General features: G+C 40.5%; 1 protein-coding gene across 5 annotated transcripts in view; it reads left to right on the forward strand.

The window, feature by feature from the left end:
• The window catches only part of evla (Enah/Vasp-like a), a 71,168-nt gene that overhangs the window by 5,649 nt on the left and 51,922 nt on the right, over nt 1-13,597 (forward strand). For 2 of the 5 annotated variants that reach the window (XM_037542064.1, XM_037542065.1), the window contains exon 1: nt 211-429. The exons of 1 other annotated variant lie outside the window; for it this stretch is intronic. In XM_037542064.1, the coding sequence (XP_037397961.1) occupies nt 407-429 (23 nt within the window). In that variant the 5' untranslated portion in view covers nt 211-406. Of the gene's footprint in view, nt 1-191; nt 430-13,597 lie in introns of those variants that run through there. 2 more of the 5 variants (XM_037542063.1, XM_017694402.2) reach the window with 2 other exon arrangements.

Genomic DNA, 13,597 nt, shown 5'->3' on the forward strand with positions numbered 1-13,597 from the left:
TGCAGGCTTAAGTGTTTGTAGAAGTTAAAAGGATCATGTGGTAGCTTGGCGTAAGCAATATTCCAGCCTCCTCCCAGGCAAAGACCGCCCTACAATCCTTTGAGTGGATAAGAATGGTCGTGAGAGGGACAAGGTGACTGGGCAGGAGCTGTCACATGCTTATGATTCTCTCTCTCTCCCTCTCTCTCTCTCTCTCTCCCCCTCATATCTCCCTCCTTTCGTCTTTTCTGACACTCCTCTATAGGCATGAGTGCTCTCCATGTTGTAGCTAGCTAACTGTAGAAGATGAAGTGTAAAATATGCACTCTCTCCTTTCCCTCTGATCCACCCTCTCACTCTCCTCCGTTTTTCATCCGCCGCTGAGGGGATCCGGTTTCACCCTCCTGTCTCCTGCGGACCTGCAGCTATGTATTCTTTTGACGACTACGGGTAAGAGTCTCCTCTGCCCTCTGGCTAGCGCTCTTGTTCTCCTTTGGGACGCCTCTTGGCTGATCTCTGTAGCAGCTCCTTGTTTCTAATGGAGAAGTTTCACGGCTGCTTCTTTACGGCACCGCTAGCTCACGCAGTTTAGTGAGCGTGTTAGCTGAGCATGCTGATTTGTCCCACCAGCTGTTCTCTCGGAGGAATGAGCTGATTAGTCTTCACACACTGAGCCACAACACAAACAAGGATATTCTTTCTGGGGCAAGTTCCCACCACTTTATCAGGGCCTTCGACGTCTGTAGACTGGGACGTTCGGCAGATTCTGTAGTGGATTGAAGCTCTCCAACTTAACCTCTTAAACTGCAAGGACCAGTATGTGGGTCCTCACTTCAGTTCCTCAGTCTCATAACTATAGTCTTATGCAAGAGGTACAAGTGAACTAATAAGTACATCTACAGCGAAAAAACTTCATAAATATGGCATTTTCCTGCAAATGTTCGTGCACAATTTCTCTTTAGTTGCTGAGTTTAACATGTTGGAATAGAAAAAAAACATAGAATATAAAAGGTGCCATAACTTTTGGCCACATTTCTTTTACATACAATAAATAAACAGCAAATGTGCATTAAAATGTACAGAAATGTGTTCCCTGTAGGGCATCTGTATTAATTTTAACTTAGAAAATCAGCAAAACATCTGCACTGTACTGTAATTTGCTTCATACTAGTTACTAGAGCTGCATAGTACATTGTTTTTTACTACTCATACCTAATTGTGTAATTGCACATTTAATTATATAATACTTACACTTGCATTTACTAACCGTTTTCTGTTTGCTTCAATGTGAAGAGGAGAAACGTGCAGCAAGAACTTAAATGATAGTTTTCTTTTCTGCAAAACAAGACTGTGCACAACTAAAAAAATTAAATCGTTGATTATTATTTTTAGTCAGTTTTCTTCCAAATTATTCATGTTCAGTTTCACCTGCTAGCAACATCTTCCCATCAAATGATGCTACTAACCTGGGAGAGTGAATGCTAGCAAGTGTGTCCTCCAAGTTTCAGCATGACTGGAGAACAATCTGCTAAGAGGAGGGTGGAGGAAGGGTCCTACCCACCTGGAGAGAGTGAGGCTAGTTATGCTTTCTTGGACTCCCAGTTACTGCAGTATCAGTTAAAGGTTTGCATTCACGCCAACAGTGTTTCTCTGCTTAGTTATATAAGCAATGAGTAACAGTTCATATTAAATTAAACTGTGTTATCAGTGGGGATAAATGAGACTTCTAAGTATAATCTGTTATGACAACACTGGCTTATGCTGTACTGACATGTTGAAAAGCTGCAAAGTGCAAATGGACTGAAAAGATTTAGGTTAAAGATTGAAGCGGTTTTTAATGCATTCGTTGAGCAGTGGATGTTCTGCATGGCTCTTCATTCAGTGCTGTGATTAATCAAGGCATTTACAAAATCCAACAATAATGTAATTTTGGCCAAATCATTGCAGTCCAGTCTTTAACCACCACATCAAGCATTCACCAGGATCTATTTTAAAGTATTTTAAGGAGACAGCAATGACAATATGTACCAGTATCCTTGCAGTGTGTTATTTTGTCCTTATCAGACAGTCTTGGTAGCAGTTCATAGAGGTTACTGTATAATAATCTTAAATTGGATAAATAAATATGAACTCTCGGGTTCAAGAGTTATATAGCAAAGTAGGGTGGTTTTCTGCACATGAGCAAATGTCATATCAGAGCTTCCATTACTGCGCTTCCCACATCCCTGATGACACTGTGTGATAAACACAAAATGTTGTCTTTCCCATAGGATTATATGTCCAGCGCAAACTGTGGTGTAAAACCACAGTGTATTAAGGGTGCATATGGACTGCCATCATTTTAGCAGCTTTTTATGTTGACATGTTTGAAAGAGAAGAGCCTCGAAGTTGGAAAAAAGGATAGTGTTCAGTCGGGAGACTTTGCAGGAAATGGAAATATGTTGTTATAGCTGGCAGAATTCGGAAAGTCTCCAGGTTATCCGCGCCAGCTGCAGCCATGTGGCAGGACTGGGGTTGAGTCAGGACATTCCTGCCTCTTTCTTGGATTCCTAGTCGAGTCTGAAGATCAGCCTTATAGTGTAGGGGTCATTTCTGGCTGCAAGTCCCTTGTTAAATGAAGTTACACGTCTGATTTATCGGTTGCATTTCGCCACACTCAAGGTAACTTTTGTCTTGAAAAGCAATGTTGTCAAAACAGTGAAGGTTCAACTATCAACCTGACCTTGTTAAGCTCTGCTGAAGCTGCACTTCTTTTAAAGAGCTGCTAATATCTCTCCTTTCCTGTTAGCCTGTCTCCAAGGGCCATTTGGGTTGCACACGCTTTCAGAAATAGAGGTGTTTGCCTTTAAGGATTTGTGACTGTGACCAACACCTGCTATTCTTATTGGGGGGGGGGTCAAGCAGTCATGAGCCCACTTTTCTTCTCAACATGGAAACTGCTTTCTAGCTCAACACCTCTTTGTTTTCTGTCCTTATGCATCAGATAAGTGCAAGTGTGTTTAGCCTGTATAATATTCCATGACCCCACTACAAGGTTGGGTGGAATGATGGTAATAAGGTAAATTGTTGTATTTAAAAATGGATTTCAAAATTATGATGTGTCAGATTTCTGATCTACATCTGAATGGCTAAATAAACACATTCTAGCCATTTTATATTTTACAGAGCTCACTCATTGGTGGTGTGGGAGCTTGCAGATAGGTGGCGCTGATGCATAGAGGGGAAAATCAGAACCAGAAAAAAAGCTTTAGAAAAGCAAACCATGGTTATAGCTCAGCGACAGCTCACCATGTGTGCACTTGCAGGTGACCGACCGTGTCCAATGGGAGTGCGTGATTTGTAACCATGATTTAGTGATAAGTGACGACCAGATCAAAAAGTGTTCAGGCCTTCATGCAAATGAACTATGATGAGCTGAGGTGACCACTTAAACTATTGGCTCAGAAAAGTCCTCAGACCAATCATAGACATGGGAGTCCAAGGTTCCAGCCAGCTCTGTGAACTTTTTGTAGCAAGCAGTAATTTGTTGCTATTACCAATAATACTGTGCAAAATATGTAAGGAACACATTTCATTTTTTCTTTTTTATTGTGCACACTGTGGCGCAAGTTAGTACTTATTTTCAGCTATAGGGGCTGCGTTTCATGTAGCGTATCAGTCAGACCATAGCATGTCGCTGTGATTGTAGGTTTTGTCCGTATGTGATGGTCTGTTCAAATTACAGTGGGAATCACCAAAGGACAAAATTTCTAAAACCACACACTGTATGTCTGACTTTAGAGGACATTCAGCTACTGCTCAACCAGCCAAACAAAAGACTCCAACAAGATGTAAACTTGACAAGTGAGCTCCTCTGTTGAGCCTTGGGTCTGATTTCTGCTGTCGCTGTGCTACAGAGACTTTTGTTAATAGAGATAGATGAAGAGCACGAGAACAGAACTATAAAACTTTGTTTACAGCTGTACAGAAGCACTTCTCAGATGTGAAACAAAACCTGCTCTTCTCCAGTGCAGCACCACTTGATGCAAGGTAGCTAATGTACCATAGCTAACAAGAGCTAATGCACTTAATTTAAAATCATTTAAATTTTAATGATTTCACTGCATTACACTTTTTCTGTCAGTCAGTATCGGCCTGTATTATAAGAGTACTCATACTTGGTCTGAAAAAATGGTATTGGTGCATCCCCGGTTCCCATATATAGACTGTAAGGAGTAAAACTAATGTCTATCTAGTACATCAAGCTCTTTTATATCAAAAAGCAAAGAAAACTGGGTTTTACATGATATAGGAACTTGAAAACTGACAATCATATCAGCTAGTAAACCACTGTTTAACTAAAATTATGTGTAATTGTTGACCACATTAGACTATATTGGAATATAGGGCTGTTCAGCAGATCTTTCTCTTCAAACACACAATGATTGAAATTATTATTTTTATTTTGGCTGATCTGTGTTGAAGTTTTGTGAGTTAAATAACTTGATCTGTATTTGAATGCTGCTGCTACACATATACCACAATGTCATAGCATAGTTATGTACTCTTTGTGGCAAATGTCCTCTTCATTTCAGTGTATGTAGCACTTTATTTGATTCATATAATATAAATACAAATTCTTAAATTACGAATATAAAACAATTAAAATGCTAGTTTGGCTCATTAAAGAGCAAATAATGTTGTTTATGTTGTGACTTTGGCAAATAGAAAGCACTGGAAATGTGCTCATGGGTTTCATGTGTTCATTTAGCCCACATAGTGTCAGCTTCAGGTTGAAAAAGGCTATGAAAACAGCCGTTTTTGCTGTACAGAACACAGAATAGAAATCAATTTACCAGTGCAGTGCTATGATATGAACAATTATCTGAATTTGTAAAAAACAAATTTGTTGTTGGTGCCCTAAATTCATACCAGTTATGCCTGTGTGTGTGTGTGTGTGTGCGCTCAAACTACTGCTGTGAGCATCTCTCATCATTCTCATCATTACTGTGTATGATTCTTCATGTTGGAGAACTCTAATTAAGTGGATGACTCTTCCGTGCGCTCTCTCTCTCTCCCTCTTTTTCTCTCTCTCTCTCTCTCTCTCTCTCTCTCTCTCTCTCTCTCTCTCTCTCTCTCCCCCACAGTAACTCACATCTGTGAAACTCACAGCAGGCCAGAGACAAAAGAATGAATCACACAAATCGCACTCTGTTAGGCCTCTGTTACCAAGCATAGTCTTTATTCCAGTGACTTGATATCGCCATTTCTGACTGTCTCCACACTGAGTTTCAGCACGCCTGCTGCTCTATTTATATTTCCAGGCAGGCGTGTACAAAAGCATCACCAATGGGTCTGAAATTGGAGAATCAACTGCATTAATCTTAAATTGTTGTAATCAAATATAAAACTATTCACTTTTTTACAATGTACTGTGTACCATGTAGAGTCATGTTTATGTATTCAGTGTATTTGAACAATCGAATTACACTAAAATAATTAAGTCATAGAAATTCTTCATTTTATGTCACATTGAATCATTTCATAAAGAATTGTAATCATTGTGAGGTCAGAGACTAACACCTCAGACCTTCTCAAGCTAATATGACCATGTAATGTACACTCACACCCCACTTTATTAGCCGTGGTATCTGTGATAGCACCCAGTATAGCTAGCATGTTCTGTCATGCTGGTGGCATGTTGTGCTGAACCATGAAACAGGTTGGAACCTGTAGCATCCCAGTATATTATTAGCAGTGCTCATTCAAATCACTGCAGTTTTGTTTGTGTATTGTTTTTTGCAATAGCAATTGGTGCTATATGTACACTATATTGCCAAAATATTCTCTTGTCTGCCTTTGCACGCCTATGAACTTGAGGGACATCCCATTCTTAATCCATAGGGTTTAATATAATGTCGGCTCACCCTTTGCACCTATAACTGTTTCAATTCTTCTGGGAAGGCTTTCCACAAGGTTTAGGAGTGTTCATGGGATTCTTTTACCAATCTTCCAGAAGCTCAATTATGAAGTCACACACTGATGTTGGATGAGAAGGTCTGGCTCGCAGTCTCCACTCTAATTCATCCCAAAGGTGTTCTGTCGGGTTGAGGTCAGGACTCTGTGCAGGCCAGTCAAGTTTTTCCACACCAACCTCACTCATCCATGTCTTTATAGACCTTGCTTTGTGCACTGGTGCACAGTCATGTTGAAACAGGGAGGGGCCATCCCTAAACTGTTCCCACAAAGTTGGGAGCATGAAATTGTCCAAAATCTCTTGGTCTGCTGAAGCATTAAGAGTGCTGTGCCGCACTATGCGCCTCAGCATCCGCTGAACCCGCTCTGTCATTTTACAAGTTGCTGTCATGATATTTAGTAGCGAGTAAATTTCACGACAGGTGGCATCACAGTACCATGCTGGAATTCACTGAGAGCGACCCATTCTTTCAGTTTGTAGAGGCAGTCTGCATGCCTAGATGCTTGGTTTTATACACTTGTGGCCATGGAAGTGATTGGAAAATATGAATTCAATGATTTGGATGGGTGAGTGAATACTTGTGGAAATATAGGGTATATCAAATTAATTTAATGGCTAACTTCAGATGTGTTTAAAGAACATCAATGAATAAATATGTAAGCCGAATTCTAATGACATTTAATGTCATTAGAATCTCTCTCTCTATTTATCTTCTGATTTATCTTTAACTTAATTGTGTTTTTAACTGGAAAATTGAGTATCATGAATAAGTATTGCAGTGAATTCTTTGAAAAATTGTGTTCAGTGCGGTTCACTCTGGTGTGCTGGTTTGACCACAGAGAGGCAGAAGACAGAACTTTCTGCATGCTTAATCACAAAGGCAGCAGAGTCTGGGCTAATGTTCTCTAAGACATGCTGCAGATCACATACAGTGCAGGAACATCATCTGTTAGTTTGTAACAGCACTACAACATAAAGCAGCTCTGCAAACACATTAGGTTAAGCGTTAATCACAGTAGCTACAAACTAACTACAGCTGCTAACCAGTTCCACCCAGAACATGTTGTGTCCAATGGCAGGATATGGATTCTACAGCCTCTGCTTGTTCTACCATGAATCCTTGCGAGTTGAGCTGAAAAATATTCATCTTTAGAGGAAAAAGCTCTGCTTATCATGTGTCACATTTCTCAAGTTAACCACTCAAGAAAGAGTGAACAGGAGTGCAAGCGCGGACTATACAGTAGAATAACATTGTGATCACAAGACAAAAATAATGGAAACTTTAGAGGAGTTAGGGTAAACAGTCTTTACTTTCAGTGTAAATTAAAGAGATTTTATTTGAAACGATTTTAAAGCATTTCTATTGGTCCAATCGTCATGAAACCTTTACACAATGTAAAAGACATCTGCTGAGCTCAGATCATGCAGAAAACTAAAACTTGCAAGAAATGGAGATACTTTGTTTTTTTGGACAGCGACAATATTTATATTTACAAATATTCAGCTTGATACATATAAAATATTCAACTTGTAGAATCCTCTATATTTCTATTGCTAAGACCTGCTGAAAGCCCTTGAGAAGTAGACCACATGTGCCCCTCAGCGCAGTAGCTTGGTAGGAAGTTTAATGTAGAACTATAATGCTGTGTCCCTTTGCTTGGTCGTTGTTGATGTTTATGGCATTTATTGATGATTGTTATTGTTCAAACGGGCTAAGTAGGAAGAATGAAACCTGATGGACTCTAATGCTAATTTCTTGAGTGTGTCCATGTGGTGTTGCGTGTGATTTGAAACTTTCCGCTCCTTTTCTGCTTTGCAACACTTGTCACGGGTGGACTCCTCATGGTTCAGATGTGGATCAAACTCAAGTACACAACTAATAAGGTTCACATATGCAAAAACAACAGATCCAAGCATTATCTGAAGCGTCTGGCCCATGTCTGCATGATTTTATGCACTGCACTGCTGCCACACAATTGGCTGATTAGATAATTGCATGAATAAGTAGGTTTACAGGCTCCTAAAAAAGTACTCTGTGAGTGTATATATGGTATTTTTGTGGAATGTTTAGTTGCAAAGAGATGCCAGAGACTTCTACAGAGTATTCACTGCCAGGTTGAATCGTTTGTTCATTAGCGTGATGGTGTACACTAAACTTGCATCACATGGTATCAGCCGCAGATGTTAACATTCTTTCACAGTATTGGATACATCACTGTGGTATATATTCCTAGCAGTGGTGTAATGTTTCACAAAAGTCAGAATTCAACACAATGCAGTGATGTCTCGATATGGCACGTTTTTTTTGGTACAGCAAAAATGATAAGCTGAAAATGTGCTCTCGTTTCCATTTTCAGAATATTAGAGCTTTCAGTATTATTAAAGTACAGTAAATAGATGTCTGTTGCAACTAATTTTGATATTTGTTTTTTTATAAGGGGTCTTAAATTGATATCTGGTTAAATGCAGTATAATAAATAATGTAGGCTTACCTTTTTAGGTGACAGCACTGATGTTGCCAAACAAAAATCTAGCAGCACACAGAGGAACCAATTTAATTATGCTGGATGAGTAACAAGATACGTTAATAAGCTAACAGATCAACAGTTGCCACGTTGGGGACTGGTGAGGACTTCTTGTGTTCCACTTAAGGTATTTTCTCCTCACTGGACACAGTGCTCTTAGTCAGAGAAGTAACTTCATTGTTCCTGGATTTAGCTAACATCAGCTAAAGTACACTGCTCAAAAAAATAAACAGTCAAATAACACATCCTAGATCTGAATGAATGAAATATTCTCATTGAATACTTTGTTCTGTACAAAGTTGAATGTGCTCACAACAAAATCACACAAAAATCATCAATGGAAATCAAATTTATTAACCAATGGAGGCCTGGATTTGGAGTCACACACAAAATTAAAGTGGAAAAACACTACAGGCTGATGCAACTTTGATGTAATGTCCTTAAAACAAGTCAAAATGAGGCTCAGTATTGTGTGTGGCCTCCACGTGCCTGTATGACCTCCCTACAATGCCTGGGCATGCTCCTGATGAGGTGGCGGATGGTCTCCTGAGGGATCTCCTCCCAGACCTGGACTAAAGCATCCGCCAACTCCTGGAGAGTCTGTGGTGCAACGTGGCGTTGGTGGATGGAGCGAGACATGATGTCCCAGATGTGCTCAATCAGATTCAGGGCTGGGGAACGGGCGGGCCAGTCCATAGCTTCAATGCCTTCATCTTGCAGGAACTGCTGACACACTCCAGCCACATGAGGTCTAGCATTTTCCTGCATTAGGAGGAACCCAGGGCCAACCGCACCAGCATATGGTCTCACTAGGGGTCTGAGGATCTCATCTCGGTCCCTAATGGCAGTCAGGCTACCTCTGGCGAGCACATGGAGGGCTGTGCAGCCCTCCAAAGAAATGCCACCCCACACCAGTACTGATCCACTGCCAAACCGGTCATGCTGAAGGATGTTGTAGGCAGCAGATCGCTCTCCACGGCGTCTCCAGACTCTGTCACGTCTGTCACATGTGCTCAGTGTGAACCTGCTTTCATCTGTGAAGAGCACAGGGCGCCAGTGGCGAATTTGCCAATCCTGGTGTTCTCTGGCAAATGCCAAGCGTCCTGCACGGTGTTGGGCTTTGAGCACAACCTCCATCTGTGGATGTCAGGCCCTCATACCATCCTCATGGAGTCGGTTTCTAACCGTTTGTGCAGACACATGCACATTTGTGGCCTGCTGGAGGTCATTTTGCAAGGCTCTGGCAGTGCTCCTCCTGTTCCTCCTTGCACAAAGACGGAGGTAGCGGTCCTGCAGCTGGGTTGTTGCCCTCCTACAGCCTCCTCCACGTCTCCTGGTGTACTGGCCTGTCTCCTGGTAGCGCCTCCAGCCTCTGGACACTACGCTGACAGACACAGCAAACCTTCTTGCCACAGCTTGCATTGATGTGCCACCCTGGATGAGCTGCACTACCTGAGCCACTTGTGTGGGTTGTAGAGTCCGTCTCATGCTACCACGAGTGTGAAAGCAGCACCAACATTCAAAAGTGACCAAAACATCAGCCAGAAAGCAGAAAGGTACTGAGAAGTGGTCTGTGGTCCCCACCTGCAGAATCACTCCTTTATTGAGTGTGTCTTGCTAATTGCCAATAATTTCTACCTGTTGTCTATTCCATTTGCACAACAGCTGTGAAATTGATTATCAATCATTGTTGCTTCCTAAGTGGACAGTTTGATTTCACAGAAGTTTGATTTACTTATATTGTTGTTTAAGTGTTCCCATTGTTTTTTGAGCAGTGTAGTTAACCAAGTTAGAGATACAGCGGTGCTAACTCTGCCTTCTCAGGCACATCTTTAACAACGCATCCTCGGCAACACGCTCACTTTCAGGCAGTTGTTTCGGCACAGTAGCACGGTATAACAGACTATACTTAGTCACACATGTGCAAGACCATCACTTTCACTAAGTTGTTAGCCTGAATATTTTCTACATCTTCCTGTGATTAAATATTTTGAGTACACAGATGGTGATTTCAGAATTCGAATACGGGCACCTTGAATGTTCCATTTGCGTATTGTACTTTTGCATGTTTGAGAAATGGAACTTGCTTGAATATGTGATTGCACATGAACATGCACACAAGTACACAGAACCACAGGTATAAAGTCTGGTACAAGGGGGTTTTAGTATTTTTGGAACCCCTCAGCTTCATGTTCTTCAAAGTGCAATTTAGACAGGTTTTGCCTGAAAAATAATTTGAAGGTTTAACCCTTTAGAACCGGCTGTCCGGCCAGCAAGCTGGAATACCACTGTCACTGCTCCTCAGTAGTGCGAGCTAGAGATGTGTTTTTCCCGAATGATATAGCGCTAAAATGCAGGCACATGTTTGTTATTTTGGCTTGTCTACTTCCTATTTCCTTTCTTCAGTTGTTTTGTATACAGATCATCCACTATCCATCTTCTTTTTTTGTGATGTCGTGTGATGTGTGGTCCACATTGTGCATTTGGTTAGGTTTGGTTAGTGAGCCACAGCCACATGTGTGATTTGGAGATTTGAAAGTCGAGGTGGACATGTTGATGCACAGCGCTGGTGAATGAGTGTGCAGATTGGCTTTGGTTAGGTTTTGTGAGCCAGTCAGAGTTTCTGATTCAGAGAAAGTGGGAGTTTTGATCAACTTTGTGAGACAGGAAAGGGTAAAGTAACCCAAAAACAGAAAGACAAAAATATGGCTAAGAAGGTATTTTCTACAGAAAAAGCTGTGGAATTGCTGATGCTGCACAGAAAACACACAGCATGGCAGCTCTTCAGATCCTGATTTGCCTAATTAATATGATCTTAGTCATTTTGGCATTTTATATATATATATATATATATATATATATATATATATATATATAAATATATTTTATTATATTTTATTATGCGATGGACTGGCGACCTGTCCAGGGTGTATCCTGCCTTCCGCCCGAAGACTGCTGGGATAGGCTCCAACACCCCCCCGCGACCCTGACGGAGAAGCGGATTAGAAAATGGATGGATTTTATTATATTTTATATATATAAAATAACTGTTCCATAAATCCCACAGGGACACTGCCCAGAAACAAGGGCATCACTTGAGAAAAAGAATAAATAAATTGTGCTGAATCTGGAGATATAAAATACCTTATGATTATTAAAAAAATAATAACAAAATGAATATGCAAAATATCAAAGAAGTGAGAAGTGTCTAAATGTAGGTTTTAATGGATTAAAGAACGGAAAGGTTTGAGTTCCTGTGAGCGCTGACATCACAACAAAGGGCTAAAAGGGGTGGGGTTTGGAATTATTCCCAAGATAGTAATATCACAAACATGATCATAGATATTTAGACACGTAAAATAGCAAACATAGAAAAAAATGCACATCTTTGTAAAAAAATGAAAAGCTGAAAAAAGACAAAAAGCTAGGCGTCCCTAAAATTTAGCATGAGGCGTGTGAAGGCCTGACTGTGTCACTGTGTCAATAACAGGTTCAGGGTGCTCTCTCTCTCTCTCTCTCTCTCTCCCCCCTCTCTCTTTATCACAGCTGAGTGGGGGGTTGGGTACGTGATGAGGTAATCCCCCTCAGGGTCGGGTCAGACACAGGGCATGTCCACTAACAGGCCATCCCCTCACGGGAGCAACTTGATCTCATGACACCTCTGTTATCCAGCAGTGCCGCTCGCTCATCACTGACCTGCTTGCGCTGCTTTGCTCCAGATTGTTTCACTCCTGCAGCTGATCACTCATTTTTACTGAGATTATGAAAATGTATAGCTTTATATAGATGTGGCATTTTGAGTGGAGTGAAGGGATTATGACGTACTGAACGTGTGTTGAATCCTGACTTTAACCTAGATTATAGAAGGATACACATCTGCTGCTGAGGAACACTGACCAGTGCTGTAGTTACGGATGCTGTAGTGAAATGGATGCCCGCTTTCATTCTCTTCAGTTCTACCTACCGCAGAGTTACAGTGACTCTGGGTTGCATTTACATGCTGGCAAAAGCAGGTCAGTTTGTTTCTATGTTGTTTTTGCTCAAAGTTCATGTAACCTGTCTTATGTTGAATAGCTGAATATTTTTTATAAATTTGGATTAACATAGGGTCTTTTCTATATTATTAGCTTTCTGTTTAGTGCTGTCAGTACTCATTATACTAAAATTGAGTGATCTACTGGTTATTTTATTACTGATTTTTTTTTTTAAGTAATAAAGATTAAAGTCCAAGCAGTAATGAAATATTGACTGTTTGAACAGTTTGTACAGAATTTTGGCCAATGCTTGAGCCGCTGTTTTAAGTGTGCTTTCTAAATAAATTTGACTCGCCTTGATAAAAATGCACCTGCACAACAGCAGCTACGTTTCCATCCACAAATATTTATGCATATCTTTTGCCATGTACTGAAAACGGCTGGCTGGAAACAGCAAATGTGGAATGAAATAGCCAAATTTCATGTACAAGCTCATCTGAGGAGGATACATTATTTGTGGATAAAACAAAATGTGATAAATTACGATGAGAACACTTTTACCTAATAAGTAATGAACTGCAAACAGATGGTAAATATTCGGCAGACAGGAAAAAGTCATGTTTCCGAGCATAACAGAAGCAGTCAGGTTCTGGTGCACAGATGAAAACATTAAAATATACTTCTTATCTAAGAGAACAAAAAAATTGTGACATTAGGCTGTAAACAGATCAAATTTGCCTGCAACTCATTAATGGATATTTCCTGAGCCATTACGTTTGCCACTGCAGTCTGTCTTTATGCTCTTGTTAAAGTATTTAATAAGATACTTGAGTTTTGAAATTAAAACAGCAACATGAAGCTGCTCAACCTTAAAGATTTCTCAGTAGACTGGGCCCATTTTTCTCAGAAGTGTTTTTATGAACGTAGAGACTAATTTATATATTTTTTGCAACATTTTAGGTACCCACTTGATTTTAATTTGACACCTGGAAGGAAACCTGGCAAGTAACAGGCCATGCATAGCCTTTCATAGATTCTAAAATAGCTAAAAAATAGTTTCAGTTTGCATCTAACAAGCTGCTCCTCTTTGACCTCAAACTAATGCATGTGATTCAGCCAATCCAGTGCTCCGTCCAAAACTGCACGCTACTATAATATGCATA

Source organism: Pygocentrus nattereri, chromosome 10, assembly GCF_015220715.1.
Source record: "Pygocentrus nattereri isolate fPygNat1 chromosome 10, fPygNat1.pri, whole genome shotgun sequence".
Taxonomy (NCBI): domain Eukaryota; kingdom Metazoa; phylum Chordata; class Actinopteri; order Characiformes; family Serrasalmidae; genus Pygocentrus; species Pygocentrus nattereri.